Source organism: Podarcis pityusensis, assembly GCF_964106645.2.
Source record: "Podarcis pityusensis genome assembly, chromosome: 2".
Lineage (NCBI taxonomy): Eukaryota > Metazoa > Chordata > Lepidosauria > Squamata > Lacertidae > Podarcis > Podarcis pityusensis.
This window is the reverse complement of record NC_138029.1, coordinates 103,428,223-103,450,586: the sequence shown is the minus strand read 5'-3', so window position 1 is coordinate 103,450,586 and position 22,364 is coordinate 103,428,223. Positions and strand designations below refer to the sequence as shown.

Sequence of the window (22,364 nt, the reverse complement as noted above, 5' to 3'; positions counted from 1 at the left end):
TCTCCACTGACTGGCAGTGGCTCTCTGGGGTTTCAGACAAGGCTTTGATCCAGCCCAACCTCATGATGCTGGGGATTAGACCTGGGACCTCCTGCATGGATGACTGAGTTGCAGTCTGGCCCCTTATGTGATGTGTCATAGTGGTGAGAAAAGATGACTAGATCCTCACGGGCCACTACAGTTCTTCCCACTAGATGCTATCATGCACTTCAGCAACAGCTCATGAAATCAGGGTGTTTACAAAATTTAAGCTGAAGAAATAACTTCACAACTCTCACAGACCCAAAGTTGCCCAGTTTCTGCTGGTATTGCTTCTAATAAACAATGCAAGCAACAGACAGAATTGCTTGGGTAGCATACCAAAACATCTAAAATCATATCCTGGACAGCAGGGTATGCATTTTTAATGCCTATAAAGCACCATTCTAAGATTGTGTTTTAGAGTTTTTCACGTCTGATTCTTAAGGAATAAAAGATGTATAGAAAATACATTATTTATGAATTAACCAAAGTTATCCCTTAGGCAAAGAGTACTTTCACCAACTGCATTTTAGCAAGGCATGAAAATCAGCTGCAGCTGATACATTTCCCCCGCAAGCTATAATTTATTGACATCCTGCAGGAGCATGACCTCATATGTGAGATCTATCTATCAATCAATCAATCAATCATCTATCTATCATCTATCTATTTATCATCTATCTATTTATTTCACAATTAAATATTTCAATCTAAAATTGCTACTTTTATAGAGACCTGATGCCCCCTTTTGGCATAATCTAGAGGACTGCACTGATGGTGCCATGGTCTGATCACTACGCTCTGAAAGCCAGGATTGATTTTCCACCCCCACCCTGCTTAGGTAGCGAGCCAATTTGGGCTCGCCCGCAGAGGCTGATGGACCTGATAGATTCCGTCAGGCCTTGCGGGACCTTGCTCCCCCTGGCGACTCACTGACTGAACTTGTTGAGGGCTGGAATATCCAGCTCCTAGCAGCCATCGATGAGATCGCACCTAGGCGCCCTCTGCGACCCCACAGAAACCAGGCTCCCTGGTTTACCGAGGAGCTTCGGAAAATGAAGCGGGACCTCAGACGGCTAGAGCGAGTATGGCGGGGTGCCCGTGACGGAGCCTCAAGAACATCTTACAGGGTTTTTATGAAAACCTACGAGATGGCAGTGAAGGCCGCTAAGAAGTCCTACTTCTCGGCCTCCATTGCCTCCGCTAGCTTTCGCCCGGCGCAATTATTTAGTATAATTAGGTCTTTAACGTCCCTTGAAGGACAACCAAATTTAAATAACAATTTGACACACAGCTGTGAGGCATTTGCGAGCTTTTTTGCAGAGAAGGTCCTGTTGCTCTGCCATGACCTCCCTGCCAATTTGGATACAATAAAGGAACTGGAGGCCCCTTGACTGTCCTCGGGTCCAGTATTGGACCACTTTGACCGGATATCCCCAGCCGATGTGGACAGACTCCTCCGAGCTGGAAAGCCCACCACCTGTCCTCTTGACCCGTGCCCGTCTTGGCTGAGTAGAGCGTGTCCAGACGAGGTGCGGGCCCCCCTGGGTGATATCATCAATTTGTCCCTTGGCACCGGGATATTCCCAGGGGAACTGAAGGAGGCAGTGGTGCGTCCGCTCTTAAAGAAAACATCATTAGATCCCTTAGATCTATCCAATTACCGCCTGGTTTCGAATCTTCCATTCCTGGGTAAGGTGATTGAGAGAGCGGTTGCTGAACAGCTTGGTAGGTTTCTGGATGAAACATCGGCTCTCGATCCATTCCAGTCCGGCTTCTGCGCTGGTCATGGGACCGAGACGGCTCTGGTCACCCTAACAGATGATCTCTGCAGGCAGCTGGATCGAGGCGGGTCGGGGCTGCTGATTCTTCTAGACCTGTCAGCAGCCTTCGACATGGTCGATCACGAACTCCTGGACCACTGCCTTGCCAACGTGGGGATCCAGGGCACAGTCCTTCAATGGCTGCGCTCGTTCCTCTCTGGTCGGGGACAGAGGGTGGCGCTTGGGGGGGAATTGTCATCGCGCCACTCCTTGGTGTTTGGAGTGCCTCAGGGTGCGATTCTCTCCCCGATGCTTTTTAACATCTTTATGCACCCCCTCGCCCAGCTTGTCTGGAGTTTTGGGCTGGGTTGCCATCAGTATGCCGATGACACCCAACTCTATCTGTTGATGGATGGCCATCCTGACTCGGCCCCAGACACACTGACCAGATGTCTGGAAGCTGTGGCTGGATGGTTACGTGGGAGCCGGTTGAAGTTAAATCCTTTGAAGACAGAGGTCCTCTGGCTGGGACGGGGCGATATGGGATTGAGGGGGCAACTCCCATCTCTTGCGGGGGTGCAATTAGTGCCAGCATCGTCCGTTAAGAGTTTGGGTGTAATCTTCGATACCTCCCTCTCTATGGAGGCGCAGATTACAGCTATAACAAAGGCGGCGTTTTTTCATCTCCGCCAAGCTAAGCAGTTGGCTCCTTATCTCTCTCGCCCTAACCTAGCCACTGTGATCCACGCGACGGTCACCTCCAGATTGGATTATTGTAACTTGCTCTACGTGGGGCTGCCCTTGAGACTGACCCAGAAACTCCAGCGGGTGCAGAATGCCGCGGTGAGACTCCTTATGGGGTCTTCGCTGCGAGATCATATTCATCCGGTACTATACCAGCTGCACTGGCTCCCGGTGGAGTACAGGATCAGGTTTAAGGTGCTGGTTTTAACCTTTAAAGCCCTATACGGCCTAGGACCCTCGTACCTACGGGACCGCCTCTCCTGGTATGTCCCACAGAGAAATTTACGGTCTGCAAATAAAAACATCCTGAAGATCCCAGGCCACAGAGAGGTTAGGCTGGCCTCAACTAGAGCCAGGGCTTTTTCAGCCGTGGCTCCGATCTGGTGGAACACTCTGTCACAAGAGACTAGGGCCCTGCAGGACCTGACATCTTTCCGCAGGGCCTGCAAGACAGAGCTGTTCCACCAGGCCTTTGGTCAGGGCGCAGCCTGACCCCCTCCTCTGGCAATCTGCACAGAATTTTGCTTAATGGTTGCCATCAATTTGATTTTAATTAATTTTATAATGAATGTTTTTAGAATGCTGGATTATTTTGATTGTTGTTAGCCGCCCTGAGCCCAGCTTCGGCTGGGGAGGGCGGGATATAAATAAAATTTATTATTATTATTATTATTATTATTATAAGACTGCTGATAGTCATTTCTTACGGTGGCCAAGTCTTTTTCAAAAACAGAGAACTGGACTTAATTTTAAACAACACCAACACCATTTATTTATTTATTTATTTATTTATTTATTTATTTGATACAGCTAGATGCCCCACCTTTTTCTCCAAGGAGCTCAAGGTGGTATAGATGGCTCTTTCCCATCTCATTTAATCCCCACAACGAATTCGTCAGATAGGCTAGGCTGAAAGGCAGCAACTGGCCCAAGGTCACCCAGTGAGTTTCATGGCTGAGTGGGGATTCGAACCCTGGTCTCCCAGGTCCTAAGTCCAGTACTCTAACCACTATACCACACTGGGTCTAAGAACGGGACTTAATTGATGGTTGGGAAGCACCCAGAGTTAAAGAACTGCCCAGATGTATCTTAACCATTGTTTCTGTTCCTCTTCCCCCTTTCTTTCTTGCAGCTTTGTGCACCACCAAAATGTGAAATTTGTGTTGTGTTGTGGTGACATGCCCTTAGTCCATAAGTTTGAAAAAGTTAAAAAAGTTACCGTATTTTTCGCTCTATAAGACGCACCAGATCATAAGATGCACCTAGTTTTTGGAGGAGGAAAACAAGAAAAAAAAAAATTCTGAATCTCAGAAGCCAGAACAACAAGAGGGATCGCTGTGCAGCAAAAGCAGCGATTCCTCCTGCTGTTCTGGCTTCTGGGATAGCTGTGCAGCCTGCATTCACTCCATAAGACGCACACACATTTCCCCTTACTTTTTAGGAGGGAAAAAATGAGTCTTATAGAGCAAAAAATACGGTAAATAATAACTTGTGGTTTTTTAAACAAAAATATCCACAATTGCTTTATTAAACTTAGAAACAAACTTGTTAAAAACTTCAAGTGCTAAATGTTCCTGTTTACTTACAATCTGTTTTATATTCAGCTGTCCTTTTCCGGCTGTTAAAACATGTTGCCTGATTATTTGGGCCAGGGTGAGAGGTATTTTGCATTAATTTGTGATGTGTGAGAGCAATTGTTCCTCAGTAAATAAGCCATCACTTGTACAAACAAGTGTAGATGTATCTTGATAAGTTTGGGCGTCACTGCTGGTTTATTTACATATCTGAAGTGTATGCTCCCCCACAGACATCATAGACAATCGAGGGTTAGTGGAAAACATCGTAGGGGAAGGGAAGTGACAGGGATGAGGAACAGATGTTACTGGACTTAAGCTCTCATCATCACCCATCACCCTGGCCAATGGTAAAGGATGGTGGATATGGAAGTTCAACTGTATTAGGACCACAGCTTTCTCATCTCCAGGATATAAGCTGAAAGCCTGACAGGAAAACTAGACTTTGCCTGTATAACCAAGTTCTCACATTTGAAATCCTCAGTATGAAAAAGGCCTCAAAACGCATCACCTGTATGGCGGATAGTAAATTCGTAGCGAAACCTAGCAGCCACCAGCAGGGTTCTCCTGTGACATGCTACCTTCCATCCTTTGGACTCATTGTACATGGGGAGAGGTCCTGTGCTGCAATTGGGCTTCAAATTACAGTGAAGGAGGGAAGATTTGTAGCTGGAGAGGGAAGAACTGCCCCTTCCCAACTATCCCCCTCCAAAAACACCCACTCCGCTGCAATTGTGGTTATGTGCTTCAGGGTGCCCACAACAGTATCCCTAGTTTTCAAGTGTGCCCACTAGCCGCGGTTGCTAGATAGTGGGTAGAATCATGTTGTTTCATGAAAAGGAAGGAAATCAGCCAGAGTTTAGAGGATACCTAAAAGATTGTTGCAAGAAAACTATATTTAACACACCACAAATAGTTTAGCAAAGTGTTGATTAGAATGCAACAGTGAATTCAGTGAATGCTTTCTCAGATGCATGAGCACACACACACACACACGTATGTATGATACTTGAAAGCTATCCAAGCATCTACCATACACTTGTAACGAAACATGTAGTCTTAATAATGTGATATGCTGTTACCGTAAAGTTAACATTTTGTATTGGTGGCTGCTAAATCGCTGACATTTCTGCATCTCTTTCTCTCTCATACCCTTGATCACAGTTCCATGTCTAGGCTAGTCTTGTTAGCTATGCACTTTCTGTACATCTAGAACAAATTAAACATTAGGTTAGCGGTTACTTATTTAATTTTAACCTTCTTTTTAGTACTGAGCTTCTGCCAATTTATTGCCCGTGATCTGGCTAAGCAAACAATTGCCTTCTGCTGCTCCCACATTTCTACAAAAACTTAGCACAGCTCAAATAATGTTTTCATTTTAAATAATACTCCATCACCACACTAAAAGGTTAGGTTTAGGCAGGCCTAACCCCAAACTGGCTTAGACAGAATGTGATCAACATTGTGGCTCGTTTTGTAATCCTCCTAAAAGAGTCTGCTGCCTGGCCAGGATTCGTTTTATGGGTAAAAAGACTTGTCAGGCTCAGCTGTAAAACTGCTTACCCTCCAGTCACGTTCTTATGTAGTGCCCAATCCAAATTCATTTTATGTCTGATCAGGCAATAGAAAAAAGAGTTACGTTGACTATCTTCCAAGAATCTTGGAGATGATACATCACAGTCGTATAGGTAGCTGGAAATTTGGACACAACCTGGAGTTCACTCTATATTTATTTCCTTGAATCTATGCATATTTCTTACTATATGTGACCAGTTCTTGTTTGTTTCATGCAGGCGATGTGGTAGGGGAGCCCAGAGGGTGAGAAGGAGGGTGGAAGTGGGTTAAGTGTTGCGGGGGAGCAAAGCCGTAAGGCTCAAAAGAAAACACTTCTTCATGCAATGTATAGGTAAGCTATGAAATTCATTCTCACAAGAGGCTGTAGAGTCCATCAACCTAAGTGGCTTTAAATTGAGGATAAGGCTATCAATAGCCACAAACCATGTTGGCTATGCTCTGAATACCAGTGGCTGGCAACTGCAGGAGGGAAGAGTACTCTTGTGCTGAGGTTCTGCTTGCATGCTTCTTAAAGGCACCTGGCTGGCCAATTTGAGACCAGGTTGCCGCCCTTGTTCCAGCACGCTCTCCTTGTCTGCACACTGCCTTGCCAGAGTGGTACATGTCCTGGTTATCTCCTGCTTGGACTACTGCAACGTGCTCTACACAGGGCCTTTGTGCCTTTGTGGGTGACTCAGAATCTACCAACTAATCCAGAATGTGGCAGCTAGACTGGTGACTGAGAGTAGCTCCTGAGACCATATAACATCGGTCCCGAAAGACCTACATTGGCTCCCAGTACGTTTCCAAGCACAGTTCAAAGTGTTGGTGCTGACCTTTAAAGCCCTAAACGGCCTCGGCCCAGTATACCTGAAGGAGCATTTCCACCCCCATTGTTCAGCCCAGACACTGAGGTCCAGCGCCAATGGCCTTCTGGCAGTTCCCTCACTGTGAGAAGTGACGTTACAGGAAACCAGGCAGAGGGCCTTCTCAGTAGTGGCAGCCACTCTGTGGAATGCCCTCCCAAGGAGATAAATAACTATACAACGTTTAGAAGACATCTGAGGGTAGTCCTGTATAGGGAAGTTTTTAATGTGGTGGGGAACGGGTGCTTCACTTGCTTGTCTCTGGCCCCAGCCACTGTTTGCATGTGGCCCGCAAGAGATTACTGTCAATGAAATATGGTCCTCATCAGAAGAAAGCTCCATCCCTATTCTTGGCCAATAGCCTTGTACCTTTTTACCAAGGGCATCAAGCTGTCTACCTAGCAGCATGTAAGGCAATTGTCCTGTGGCCCCCTTGAAAATAGCAGCATCAATCTATCCCCCTTGCCAACTCAAACTTCACTGCTTTTAGTAATCTAATGATTTATTTGGCTTCCCTTGTATTTATCTTTTTTAATGCACGCAGTTAGCATTACTGCAAAGCTTAAGTATCTGTAAGGATCAAGGAATTAATCTCTTAATCCCTTCGTGATGCAAAGATCCCAAAAAGCAATATAAAGTGGGGAAGGGGTTAGGCTGTGGTTGTTAATGTGCTATAAATTTAAGATGAACTCCCTTCAGAATAGCTCCACTCTTGCCTAAACATTATGCAGATATGTTTGGTTCTGTTCTAAACCAGTTCCCCTACCCCTGATCACCTGCATTTTTCCTCTTGGTTTTGAACTCAAGATCATTATTGGAACATTGTTCTGGAAAGGGATGTTGCTTTCAGGGCCCCAGAAAACAAGTAGTTGGGGAGAATATAATAGCTAACTTTGCAAGCTTTGAGCAGGCAACTTCCTGAGAAATGTTCTGACTCCTGACAACTCGGTTGCTGCTAACAGGTGTGTAGAGAGAGACTGTAGTAGGAATGGCACGGAGTACCGTAAATACCGGTGTTTTACAATAGTTTGCTAAATACCATGGCCCTCTTAAGAGTGACTTGGATTGAATTAAGTGGTTCTCAAACAGATCAACTCATTCTGAAATGGAGATGTGCTTTAGATAAATGAGTGTCATGACTGCTTGCATGCTTCTTTGTGTCGTTTTAGAAAACAAGCGGGTTTCCTGCACTTTTCATTCACTCATCTTTAAATGCCCTTTGCTGGGACAATTATTTCCCTATTTGCTTTTAAATACAAAATGCAGAACTCACTGGAAATGCCTGTGAGAAAGATGGAACAAATTGTTAGGTAACGTAAAGCAAGAACACTTGAACAGCTTGACCTGTAGGCCTTTCCTTTGTATGTAACATTGCACCAGCAGAGGACAAGTATTTTCAATACACAGGAGAGACAACAACCATACATTTGCACTGCAGTAGGATGTGAAGATCTTGTAAAGCAGCTGTGGTGAATTTGTAGAGGATGCCATCTGAATTGATATATAAAAATGGAACCCTCTGGATTATTTTTTTCTGAATTCTTTTTGAGTGTTTTGTGAGGGGCATTCCAATGCACACTGGTGTTTGCATCTCAAGTAGATTAAAGTGCTTTGTTGCCCTAGCTCATCCATTTTTGAAAAAAAATAATTTAGCAATTTGGAGAGTAATGGGGAAGTGCGTTGAAAAGTATGGGAAGAATGAATGACTGATGGAAAGCTGTGTTAACACTCCACAAGCAAATCAGAAAGAATGCTCATTATTGTATAATAGCCCCATAAGTGTGTGTGTGTGTGTGTGTGTGTGTGTGTGTGTCTGTTTGGATTTATATTTTAAGGACCAATAGAGAGCATCTTGCTTGAAGTCCTCTAAATACTGGGAACCAGCACTGAAAATACATTGGACGGCTCTTTGAGACCTTTGTATCCATTTCAAGTACATTGAACAGGTCATTTTGCCTAAATGTTGAACAGATTCTTTAGCCTAAAAGTTAACTGGGGGGATGCCTCACGTTTTGTTTTGCCTGGCCAGGAAGTGTGTCACTATTTAGGACTTATAAATAATGCAGAGTCCCTCTTGGAAGCAACAGGCTGTCTTTTTCAGCCCTCTCTGAAGACGACTTCTACCCCACCCTCCACCCCTCCAAAGAATCTCAATGAAGCAGTGGTGGGCTCCTAATTGGGCCCATCAGGCTATTTCCCCCAAGCCATGCCCACCTGCCCTAAACATGACATCACATCTGGCATCCAGTTTGGGGCAGGTAAAGCTGTGGCACCTGGTTCCTTTGCTTGTGTGTTTTGACTTTAGACCCCCACAAGGAAAGGAAATGGAATTTGTAGGCGCCCCCCAGTCAGCTGATGTTGCCCTTTGCCTTGTGAGTTTGCCCTGCCTTCTCCACCCTCAACCTTCCCATGTTGAGTGGGAAGTTCTTAAAGGAACTTGGTAAGTGCATGTCACTGAAACACTTACAAGCCTTCCTACAACTGGAAACCCTGTTCAATTGGGGTCCCTGATTGTGGATACATTGTAAGTGCATTTAATTGAACATGCTTACACACAATCACAAACACCCTCAGACGTTCCTGCTTGATGTGAGAAAGTGTGTGGCGGGGTTTAGAACTAGCATATGTCTCCTACATGACCACATGTAATCTTTGGACAAGCGAGTTGTTTTTTTTTCTAATGCAGCTGTAACAGGCTATCAGAATACCAATTTTATCAGCAGCATTCACCCAACAAGCATATTTCATTTTATGATATGGAGATCACAATCTGCTCCCCCACCCCCGCTGCACACACTTTATATATCACAGAAATGTACCTGCTGTGCTCTGCAAATTGTTGTTCTTATTACACAGTTTTTCGAGTTGCAAAAATATGCTTCTTTTCCGAGGTGTAGATGCAAGAGCCCATTTTCAGCCTTAACATCAAACTTTGCCTTTTCAAATGTTCAGACAAAGAACTGCAATTTGTCCCCACCCCCCGCTCCCCTGAAACGTTTTCCTTTTCCTTCCTCATTTTAAGCGAAATAGTTCTTCTCATACTTGGTCTTTCTCTTCGTTAAATTAGACAGGTTGCGGTGACACTAAAGCACGGATCCATGTGACTCCACCTCCACCCCACCCCTCCAAGTATTGAGAGCTCCATGTATCGCTGGTGGCAGTTTTTATGAAATAGGCTTCATCCTGATAAAATGTTACCCCCTGGTGTGCAATTTTTCCAGCTGAACTGCTGGTGGTATTGAGAGATGTTGCACACTGCTGCTTAAATAAGTAGACTGCATGCTGTAAGGAGGGGGAGGGAGCCATATTATTTTCTCGAAGGAAAGCAAGCAAGCACAGAAAACCAGAATTGCTCTGAATAAACTTTCAGCTTCCCCTCCCCTCCCCCTCCCCCCTGTGCTTAGCTGCAAGGAACACGTTCTATCAGTCAAATCTGGGGTTGATCATTTCACCACTGTGGTGTTTCATTGCCCCAATTCAAACTATCATAAGCTATGAAGTCATGAAGCAGCACCAAGTGCTCCTAACTTCACCCACTCACGCTGGCAGCAGGGCTGACAACAAAAGTTGGCTTGACTGGGCATCTGTTGAGGGCTCACAGCCTAGCAGGGCACCCACTGGCAAGCTCAGCCCCAAGCAGTGGTGGTGGTGAGAAGGAAGAGCAGGAGATGCTACTGCCTGATTGCTGTTTGGTTCTCCACCTAGCATACAAGCCAGCAGTAGCAATGATGAGACAGACAAGGGAAAGTAGGTGCAGCTGGTGGTTATGGCAGTGAGGAGCTAGGTTCCTTAAGGTGGTAGCGGCATAGAGCGTGAGTCTTGGGGCTGGCAATACACGCCGGTAGAAAAAGGCTTGCAAAGCAGGTGTTCCAGAATGGCCTCTGGACTTTTCAGCAGTCTCCGCGTTTGTAGCTGGAGTCAGTCCTCCCAGACCAGGTGCGAAAAGGCCTGCAGGATAGTTAAGATCACCTACAGGTTTGGGTTTGAACACAACTCTGAACGATAGTTAATCAAAAGCAGAAGGGAGTGTTGGTGCCCTGAGGCTCGCCCATGTAATTTTTTGGGGGTAGAAAGAGGTTAGGTTTAAAAGAATAAAAGAAAAAAGGAATAACTCAAACATATGAACCCCCACCTAAACTCAGGACAGCAGAAGCTGTACCATCTGATGCTCCAATTGTGCATTTTGGCTCTGAGTCTGGGAAGAGGGAGTGACCACCTGCCACAGTGGAATGTTCTTCTGATGATATTCCATGAGAAGCTGTGAAATGCCGTGATTCATTCCACACATGCTTGAGGGCTGTCAGAGAACTTGATGTGCATAAGGCCTCTCTAAATTATATTAAATGAGCTCAGTGGCTTTTAAAACCATTTTAGCATAACCTGCAAAATAATTGCAACCTTCTCTTTGGCATTGCTAGTTAATATCTCACGTTAAATACTTTTCCTAATGCTGTGATGGTGAATTAAGTTAATACATCACAGCAAAAGCTCTCACTCAGGATGATGTATTATTTGAAGTGGAATTAGCTGGAAGGATCGATGCATACCCATTATTCTATTTAACATAATCATTGGAAGACCCATTAGGTTTTTCTCCTACCTTTGCAAACACCGAAGAACAGTCCATAAAACAGGGAGGACATTTGAATGAAAATTCCTGTGAAACTATGGGAACCTGGGACTTCTCAACCTTTCTCTCTCTCATCCTTGATTGTATTCTTTGCTGAGAGCAGGATTGTTAATACCTAAATGTTGAAGAAGCACATTTGATGCCTTGCGGCATTCGCTTTTGAGGCACTGAACCTGAAACATGTTACTATGGGACTGGGTTAACTCACCTCAATATGTTGGTGTTTTGTATTGTTTGAAAGCCAAGGTCATGGCTGTATTTGCTGAAAACAGATTGTGGTTCAAAGTCCAGTGATGCCTCTCCCTTCCCTCCCCTCCCTTTCTTCTCCATCTTTCTTCAAAACAAGCCATAACCATTTAGTTGTTGCAGCCATTGCTTTGCCCTCAGGAAACACCAGGGAGAAAACTTACTGGTTCCCTATCTGTCATGGTTACATGTCATTGGAACTGAGTTTCCATATTCAGGTTTAGAAGTAGTCAAGAGTAGGTGATAGAACTGTTAACTAGAAAGTGCCCTTTTAAAAAAATATTCTCGATGGCTGTATAAGAGAAATAATATTCTCTGTAATTTTGTAAATGAATATTGACTTGTGACAAGAGGTTTTTTGTTTTGTTTTTTAAAGAGGGTCTCTGGTAAGAAGAGGCATTAAAATCTCAGCTAGCGCACTTTTAACTGGCCATTTCCCTCCAGGGTAAGAGGTGGTTAAAAAGGGTTATATAATTTATTGCTGTATGTTTCATTGGTGTGTTACATTTATAGCCTGCCTTTGCCTCCCAAAGGCACCTTTCATGATCCCCTCCCCTTTTTATATTCGCAATGACCCTGTGAGGTAAGTAGGTAAAAGGGTAAATGACCCCTGGACGGTTAAGTGGTTAAGTCCAGTCAAAGGCGACTATGGGGTGCAGCGCTCATCTCGCTTTCAGGCTGACAGCTTTCCGGGTCATGTGGCCAGCATGATTAAACTGCTTCTGGCGCAATGGAACACCGTGAAGGAAGCTAGAGCTCATGGAAATGCCATTTACCTTCCCGCTGCAGTGGTACCTATTTATCTCCTTGCACTGGTGTGCTTTCGAACTGCTAGGTTGGCAGGAGCTGGGACAGAGCAACGGGAGCTCACCCCATCGCACGGATTCGGACTGCCGACCTTCCGATCAGCAAGCCCAAGAGGCTCCGTGGTTTAGACCACAGCGCCACCCACATCCCACCCTGAGACACAGACAGGGAGAGAGTGACTTCAATGCAGTATTCTCCAGCATGCTTTGCTCAGTACAAGAGAATATGGAACAGTAATGTATTTTCTCAGCAGCAGAAAAGCAATGCAAAGTAGAAGAGCAGACGCTCCATGCACTCCAGTCAGCTCCATAACACAACCTTCCCCAACCTGGTGCCTTCCAAAAGTTCTGAACTATGTGGCCACCTGTCATGGATGCTTTAGTTGAGATTCCTACATTGCAGGGGGTTGGACTCTACAGTTCTAAAATTCTATGATAACTCCCTGCAGCCCCAGGTAGTACATCCATGCTGGGTGAGGTGGATGGGAACTGTAGTCTATAAGACATGTGGCAGGCACTATGATTGGGGAACTTTGCTACAGCAGAAGCTCTTAAATTGTGGTTCACGAGTTCCGTTCAGGTGACTCATGAGAAGGTTGCAGAGCAATCAAGAATACGTGTACGTGGACCTGCCCTTGAGACCATTTTGATCAGGGCTGGGTTATCAGGCTAACAATTTTCATAATTTTGTGCTGGCTTCGGTGATTATATCATTGTGGAAGGGCAGTGGTGGGAGTTGTTGCTTTTTATTTTAAAAATATTCTTATTTAATCCCAAAGCACATCTGTTGCATTGGTAAGGCAAAAAGGTTATTAAAATATGAGTCATGTATGTGCTTTGAATTGTAGAGCAACAATAAAAAAGTTTATTAAGTGGTCTGCCAAGACCTCCAGTAATTTTCAAGTGTTCCATGGGAAAAATAGTTTGAGAACTGCTGCTGTGTAATGGTACTGGAGAAAAAGTCCTTCTTTGCCATTACCTACCCCCGCCCCCCCCAGTAATATACAGCTCTTATTTTGTCCTGTTTTTCCTTAAAGCAGAAGTGTTTTCGTATTTTTTTTTCATTTACAAAAAGATAGCTTAATCAAAGAAATACATTATCAAATATTTATGATACTGATAAAATCAAGAGTTTAAGAACAAGGATACGTATTAAATGACGTATTCTGGGTAGGCTTGCTGAAACAAAACACTTTTTTAACAGGAATCAAAAACAGTACAATGAAAGTGCCTCCTGATACTAATCGTTATGAGTGTGAGTTGCCATTCTGCAGACCTCATGTTTTTTGCAGGGTTAACTTCGTACCAACGCAAAATGGCCATAATTGAAAGCCAAAGGCCTGATTTAAAAGGAATGATTCTCTCTCCCCCCACCACCTTTGATCACCTTTTTTTTTTTTACTCCCATTCAAACACAGACAATACCAGGGCTTAGAAGGAAAGAGGATACATAGGATTTGGGATTTGTAAACCTTTGACAGCACAAGAGGTTGGTTTCCAAGACTCTTCCACACCACACTTCTGCTTGTCCTGAGCTTAGAAAGCACAAGTCTGAGTGGTTTTCTGTTCGTTCCATGCTTTCTAAGCATGAGTCTCAGCAGTTTTGCCCTTGTCCTGTTGCTTTCCCCTGGAAAACTCGCTCTTTAGTGCTAAATTGGAGCAAATTTCAATCTGCAGACGGGTGTATTATCGACAAGTGGTATAATAGGGTGTGGTGCTGGCTTTGACTGGTGAACTTGCGCAACGCTGTGGAGTGATGCGTGGAGAAACAAAAAAAAGATACTTTCAAAGCAGATTGGTTTATTTCTTTTCTTTTCTTTAAAGTTGCCTGGACGAATCTAGACCCCCTGTAGCTCATGTATCTTTTTGGCTTGGTTATTTAACTTAACATGCTGCTATTAATTTCCACATCTCGCACATCATGACTATATATATATATATATATATATATATATATATATATATGACTGTTTTCACCTGGTTCCTAAAGATAATGTAATGATGGCACCAGGCAAGCCTCCTTGGGGAGAGCATTCCATAAGCAGGGAGCCACCACATTCTCATGTTGCATGTATAGTGCACATGTATAGTGTAAAACGCACACAAACTCTCAGGCTGCAGTCCTAACCTCCCTTTATCTGGGAGTGAGCCCCATTGAATTCAGTAGAACTAACTTCTGAGTGGCTAGGATTGCAATTTAAGGCACTATGTGGCACATATCCTGCCATTTCTGTGAAACCTCCAATGAGGTTAATTCTGATCTGCTGATAACATGTTTACACAGGGCAGCTAGTTTTCTAGGATATCTATATCCCCAAACAACAAACTTTGCTATTTAAATAGATGCAGGCTTGTCTGTTGGAGAATAAATGAATACAGCAAGGAGAGAAGGACCTTCAGTACAATGTGGTTGGGGAAGAGGTCCTTAGGCGGCGATAAGAGTCTTTATGCAAGAAGGGTATTGAAAGTATATATGTACCTTGTTTTCACTGGGGAAACACTGAAGCGTATGGAATACCAGTGGTTTTGACCTGAAATAGCCGTGTGAAAAGCACTTGTAAAGTACTTAATACTGAAGTTAATGTTGGAGTAAATTACTTCTGTTAGACTGTGTGTGTAAATGTGCTCCCTTTTACAACCATCCTGTTTGCTGTAGATAAGTTGACCTTTATTAAGCCTTAACCACTCTTATTCATATAAACTGTAGAGAGGTAATTCAATTATGTGTTGGTAGATATGGAAGGAGAACTGACAAGTTATATTTTGAGCTGTTAATATATTACAAGTGGAGTTTGATATGGCAGTCCTCTGGATGGGGTCGATAATGTTTTAGAATGTGGGCCACACAGTCTTACAGAACTTCTCCCCGGAGAGATTCATCTGACATCTGCCCTTACGACCTTTTTGGGAGCACAAAGTCCTCTTCTTTCCCCTCTCAAGTTTTTTAGGTACAACTTTCTTTTTTCTCTGCTTCTTTTTTGATAGTGCATTGGTTTATTTTGCTTGTATTTGCATTTTATTTATTTTTTATTCATATAAACCGTCTTGGGAATATGATTGAAGGTAAAAAAATACTTATAAATCAGAGGTGGGGAACTTTCCTTTCAGCCCAAGGGCTGTGTTCCCTCATGGGCAACATTCCAGGACACACATGAGAGTGGCTTTTGCCAGGTCAGAGGAAGAAAGATGGTGGGAAAATGGACATCGGTTTCTTTTACCTTTGTACATTAAGCGACCTTCCAGCAGAGATTTCACACATAACACGGATCTCTCCATCCACACAAGCAAAAGGCAATTCAAGGATACATTCTAGTCTGGGAAAAGCTTTTGAGAAGGGCACAGAGCAGGGCTGGTGGGGGATGTGGCCTGAGGTGGAGCATGGCCTTAGGAAGAGTCCTGATCACTGGAGAAAGAGAAAGGCCTGGAAGGTCCGCCATGCACACTGTGAATCAATCAATCAATACCTATTGAGTTCAGCTCCTGCCATGCTGGATAATCTAAGAGTCTAGTACAGGTATTGCTGTACTACAAGTACCACAATCCCGGGCCATGGGTAGTGTTGCTGGGACTGATGGGAGCTGTAGTTCAGCAACATCTGGAGGGCCCAATGTTCCCCACGTCTGGTCTTCTATATGAGAAGGGTATCCTGTGGGGTACTGAAAAATTGAGGCTAGCATCAAAGGGGTGACTATTTTGGCTCCAAGACTTTGCATCCAATTTGTTCATGCATTAATTGAATCTCCATGTTCCATAGCTCCCTGTTTCATGTCGCAATCCTCGCTGTGAATCTGGAACAGAAACCTTATGTGGCCAAAGGTCTAGAGTCTTCATTGTGAATGTAGCTCTTAAGATGTGGCTTCACATCCCTGTTGTGCTATAATATTCCTAGATGGCCAGCTGGGCAAGTTGTGACTTCTTCTCAGTCCCATCTATTGTGACTCTAAATCACAGAGCTGAACTCCTTGGAGGAAAGGTGAAGTGCAGGCTTAAATGAACAAGCAAATAAATACATTGGGTATGTTTTAAATTGCTTCCACAGGAAAATATCAAGTAAGCCCAGCGTTCTCGAAGGATAGTCACTGAGTATTAGTGCTATGATACTGCAGAAGCAGCTGGCTTCATCCAATTCCTGGCATGCCAGTTGTCTTGGCTGTTATACTTAGCAGATGGGTAAGACTTGAAAGATTGAAGATTATTGGTTTCCACGTCAAGGGCCAAATGTTGCATAGGGAGTAAATTATAATTCACTTCTGAGAAGAAAGGCTTAAGTAAAAGCATTGCAGAATTGTAGCCATTCATTTTCTGGTGCAGAATGCATGCCATTTCAGATTTCGATAGACTAGGTGACAGCGAATTACTTGCCTCTTTTGAAATGCTTTGTAATGCAGTACCGGAGCCCATTTAATGAGATTGAAAGCAATTGCTTCAGATTAATGGCTCTGAAAGCAGCCAGAATCTTTTGGGTGGGAATGGGAGAGAAGTATGTATCTCATGTCCAACCAGCGAAGAACCTGGTTTTTCATAGCCTCTCGCCATGCTTTTTTTCAGCTGGAACTCAGTTCCGGCACCTCTCAGGTAGGCGCCATTGCCATTATAAGAGAACAAGGGAGGCGTTTGTGGTGAGTTCCGGCACCTCTTTTTCTAGAAAAATAGCACTGCTGTGAACCAAGCAGTTCCCACAACTATGGGGAACTGGGACGAGGAGACTGGATGTAGTTCCTAAATCCTGTTGTTGTTGTTGTTTAGTCGTGTCCGACTTTTCGTGACCCCATGGACCAGAGCACGCCAGGCACTCCTGTCTTCCACTGCCTCCCGCAGTTTGGTCAAACTCAACTAAAGCCTACACTCAACTAGTTCCCAGTGTAATTAGAATGCAGGTGCAGCTCCAAAAACGGCAGTCTCTTTCAGCCTAAGAGTCAAGAGACCACAGTAGCCCCTGCCATGTGTTCAGCTCCTTATGATTCCAGTGGAATTAGGGGAAGGGCTACAGCTGAGGGGCACAGCATCTGCTTTGCATGCAGAAGGTCCCAAGTTCAATCCTCAACATTTTCAGGTAGGGATGATAGAGACTTCCTCTGTGAACTCCTGGAGAGTCAATGCCAGTCGGTGTAGATAGTACTGAACTAGATGGAACAATGGTCTGATTCTGTATAAGGCAGCTTCCTATGTTGGTGTGAGGTGGAGAGCAGGACCATGCTCACTGGCCCTGCCCACCTCCGTTGCGTCCCCCTCCATTGTGTCCCTCTTGCCACATTGTAATTCACTGAGTGAATTTCTATTGTTTCCCAATAAACACAACACAAAACACTAATAACTTATGAAGCAGAGAGCCTGCTCTATGCACGGAGGCTCCCTGTGTGACGTGGGACCTTGAGCCCTAGTGACCAGTGTGGCAACAGGGCCCCTCACTCTTGAGGACTGCTACAGGCCTTTTGCCGTTAATGGCATCCAGAATGCCAGTGTGCTAGCACTACCTTTGAAGGCTCTTGTTGCAGTTTTGGAGTTCCTTTTCTTGCATCATCTGGAAGGCTGTAACATTTCTCCCTTTCCTTGCAGAGCATTTCACCAACAGAAAGGCTGGGTGAGGAGTCATCTCTTACTTCCTGAGTCCTTCTCCTTGTCTCTCTTAAATCGCCCAGTTTCCAAGACTGCTCCTGGCTTTACTCCAAAGCAAGAGATCTGGGTGTGTGTTTTTAGGCCCATGCATCCTCAGTCACTCGCAGCTGACTCCTTCTCTTCCAGCTGGCATGGGAAGAAACTCAAGATCTGTTTTGCAGCTCTTAAGATTGCTTCCCTTTCCAAAACTGAGTTATTGAAAGAAGCAGCTCACATGTAACTCTTCTTTCTCCCCCTCCATTCTCAAAAAGACAGAACATGCTCTTTTGAATGTTATGTTACTTGGTAGAACACCGCGTTTTGGTAGACCAGAGTCACTGGTGCTTCCTGCCAGAACCAGGACATTCATTTGTACCTCCTTTACGGAGTATACAGGGACAGGTGTTCTCCATTCTGGCACTCAGTGTTGGCATATGAGCACCAGGCCCACTAATTAATGGCTTTTCATCATCAGGAAAAACCCTGACCTTTCCATGAAGCTTTCCTGCGCTTGCTTTGAATGGCTGTGTGTTGTTTTTAAACTATGGCATGTTTAGCACTCGAGCGAAAAAGGCCTGTGATTCTAATCCCAGTGGGGCAGCCATTGAATTGGAGCTATCCTTCCTGCCCCGTGATTGCGGCGCCTCAAATGAAACCCAAGTGTGCTGTGTCCTGCGATCCATGTCAAATGCACATTGCGATAATCTTACCCTACCTTTTGAGTTCCCCAAAGCATCTCTCCCAAATTATGCGTCGTGACCTCCGTTGCAATGTATTATAATGTGGCCAGTTAAGCTCATAATAAGGTACGGCAGTTGTGAGTTGTAAATTGTGTGCTGTTTGTAGTCAGCACATTAAACGCTAGCCGCTCACTCTGCCTACGACAGTGTGTTCATTGGGGAACAGAAATAGCACAGGGGAAGTGATAAACAAAGAGATTTTACTGGTTTGATTTACCTTTGCACCATTTACCCTAAGGTGAGAAAGTCCTATTAGCATTGGAAATAGCACAATAGTACACTGAAACTGCAAGGCTGTGTTTATTTTTTCCCACTGTACTGAGCGTGGTAGTTCCTTACTTGTCTCCATCAAGGAGGATTACAGGCACTGTTCAATTATAAATGATACATGCAATGTTCTGCCCAATCTTTCCTGAGAATCTTTTTCTTTTCTTTTCGAATGCTAAAAGCTGTGCTCTTGTGGATGGCTAGATGGTTGCAGTTCCACCTTTGATCAGATTTGCTGAGGAAGGACTAACGCTCAGAGTATGAATGATCTTTTTATGTGCGATGGCTACTGCATATGTCAAATGTGCAGTTGGCTCCTTGTAGTGATGAGTGAATGTGAAACAAGTAATGGATCAAGAAGAAGAAAAGCTTTGTGTTATAATAGTTTTTTAATGTATTCTTTATTGAACCGGGGGGGGGGGGGATCCCAGCTGCCTTCTCCACACAAGCTCTCTCAGAACTGGAGATGGATGGATCAGTCTGTTTCCAGTCTGTGTCAGTTTCCCACATGTGTTTATTCATAAGTCTGTTCTGCAATAATTTTCAAAACTTTTCAAAAAGTGAGTACAGTACGAAAATTAGTATTTAAAGATGCATTCTAAAATGTGTATTTTATCACAAAATGCATAATTAAATACCTATGGTATTGTTATTATATTTATTTATAGCCCACCTTTTCCTCAAACTGGGACTCAAGGCAGCTTACAGATACAAATACAAACCACAGATAAAATACAGAAAAACTTATAGCAGATCATCATTAAAAAGTAATTAAACCCAGATAGAATTTAAACAATATAAAAATAAATTGAAAACAAAAGCAACAAATGCATCACAGCACCACTTTAGCTAATGGGGCCTCCTGCTACCGCCGCGCCACCAGAGCATGATTTCTGTTCTCATCCTGAAGCAAAGTTCTTAACCCGAGGTAATATTTCTGGGTTAGCGGAGTCTGTAACCTGAAGCATATGTAACCTGAGGTTCCACTGTATTATGCACATCAAAATTTATGGAACCAGGGTTTAACCATTGCCTCACCCACAATTGTCCATTATTTGGCTCTCCTTCAAGGCACATAACTTTTGTATGTTTCCAGGACCACTGAGTCAGACCTTTGGCTCATCTAGCTCATTGTTGATCATACCAATTGGCAGCAGCTCTCTGTGGTTTCAGGCAGGGAGTCTCTCCTGGAGATGCCAGGGATTGAACCTGGGACCTTCTGCATGCAAAGCAGATTTTCTACCGCTGAGCTACAGCCCCCCTCTTAACCTAGGTCTGGATTCCCTTGGGGAGGGGAACAACTTCAAGAGGGTACAAGTTATTGTGAGAAAGCAAAAGGGTGGATCATGGGTTCAAAACTCCTGCTCCTGAAGGCGCTTAGTTGCAGACATGTTTTTGCACTATTTATTAGGCCCACTGTGGCTAATGCATTCTGTGGAAGGTCAGTTCAGGCTCCTCTGAACCCTTTCTGAAAGTAAAGCGAGTACAATTATTTCAATTTATCCAGTTTGCATTATCATAATTGTGTTACTTTTTATCCAGCTTGCATCAGTTTGTCATAATTGTGTTAATTTTTAATTAACCCACCAGCAGCCCTGAGTGCCTTCCCATAGTGTGTACATACAAGAAGCACCCCCCCCCAAGGAATCTCCTGTGGAATGCTAATGAGTCCGAGGAAGGAGGGGAGGAAAACAGGGTTTCTAAGTAAAAACCAGCTTTTCCCCATTGTGAGCACAATGTATCCACAAATCCCTTCGTGTACACGAGCAATCCCCTCAATTGAAATGAACGAGAATTCCGGTTTGTATGGGAACTTGCTTGGGGGTCATCCTATAGATTGGAGTTTGGCCTAGGGCACTTTTTCAATTTTGACCATTAACGCATATACCCAAATCATTGAATTTCTTGACAGATGCACGTGCTAACGGCACTTTTCACATGTACCTCCTCGAAGCATTTAACAAATGTTGTAGTTGAAATGTGAAATAAGATGGTCTTATAGTTTGGATGCAAAGGTGTAGGAACCTTTTCTGTGAGGTTTACAGCACCATCGCCACAGGCCACAGACTGGTCGTTGACATTTGCAAGTGCAGTACGATATATGTAAACCCTCTGCTACAAAAAACATAAGTAGAAATTAATTGTCTGAAATTGCCATGTTGCAGATGATTCTTAGACCTTTTCTAGGCATTCATCTGCCCCAGTCAGATTATCCCCTCCACCCCACAGGGCCAGCAGACACCACCTTCCCTCTGGGAAGGAAGATGAGAATGAGGGAGGGAGGCAAAGACAACATCAGGGCCTGCCTCAGTTGAACTGTCCCTTCTCTAACTTTACAGGGCTAGCTTGACTCTTTATGGCATTTATTTGTTTTAGTAATTTAACCTTGTAAACGGCCTTGGGCACCTGGGCACAAAGGTGGCATATAAATGACATAATAAAATCTGCAGAAGATGAAGTAAATAAAAGTTTTCTGTTCTATCAAGGACTAGTCCACCTCACTTGCAATTCAGAAGAACTTCGTTGTCTTCAGTTGACCTCCATGTTTTATGCCTTTAAGTCTCTTGCCTGGAAAAAAGTGGCTGCTCTTTGATCACTTGATATTTCTATATTTATCTAAGACATTTTTATCTGTGGCAGTGAAAGAAGCAAGTGTAGAGCTATCAACTATTCGTTCCTCCCACCCCCTTCCCAGGTTATGATGATATTTCTAATGTGTTAATGCCTTCTGAAGACTTTCTTGTGATTTAGTCTCTGTCACCTATTTTATTATATTATAAATCTTAAGTGTTCATTGTTTGGTGAAGACCTGTTTTAAATATAAAGACTAAGCAGCTTCCTAGATAGCATCTTTCCTCTCCTTTAGAAGATTAAATTGAGACTCTTCTTCTGCCTGATGCCAGAATAGATTTAACCAATCATGTATTATTTACATGTAGGTCAATCAGAGGGACAATCCCGCACTGGAGCCTATTATCCACGGGTTGAAGGGTGTCGTACATCATGGTAAGTAGCTGCTTAAATTTACCTTTTGCTGGGAAGAGTAGAAGGCCTGGAATATTGCCCTTAATGGAATGGGTCACCCTTTCAAAGGACATGTTGAGGTGTATATTTTTCATCTCCTGATGTTTAAGGGCACTGAAGCTATTATTTGGTTTGTATGAAGCCCAAAGTCATTTGTTACCTGGAAATAGGTTTGGACTGACATCCTTTTCTAAAAAAGTGTCTTTTTTTAGTTGGAACTTTGGAATATGTTTATCATAAATCGTTCTTTAAAAGCAAGCCAGTCAATAGATAGGTGTATTACTACTTTGGTTCTCATTTTATTCTTGCAGCTAATTTTCTGTTTGCTTGGAAATTCATTCCCCCTCTAAAAGTTTTCTGTTTGTTTATAAATTGTTTGTCTTTCAAATTTAGGGAGATGATAATGAAACAGAAAATTAACTATCTGTGAAAATTAATTAAAGTTTGCAGCAGGAGAACGTCTTCTATCACTGACATAAATGTGATCATTCAGCTATTCTGATGCACATAAACCTATTATCCTTGAATTTATAA

At 43.7% G+C, this 22,364-nt stretch overlaps 1 protein-coding gene across 6 annotated transcripts in view; it reads left to right on the top strand.

Moving 5' to 3' along the window:
- PTPRG (protein tyrosine phosphatase receptor type G) overlaps positions 1-22,364 on the top strand; it is a 542,845-nt gene that overhangs the window by 385,824 nt on the left and 134,657 nt on the right. For all 6 annotated transcript variants that reach the window (XM_080995611.1, XM_080995608.1, XM_080995607.1 and 3 more), the window contains exon 6: positions 21,746-21,812. In XM_080995611.1, the coding sequence (XP_080851737.1) occupies positions 21,746-21,812 (67 nt within the window). The remainder of the gene's footprint in view (positions 1-21,745; positions 21,813-22,364) is intronic.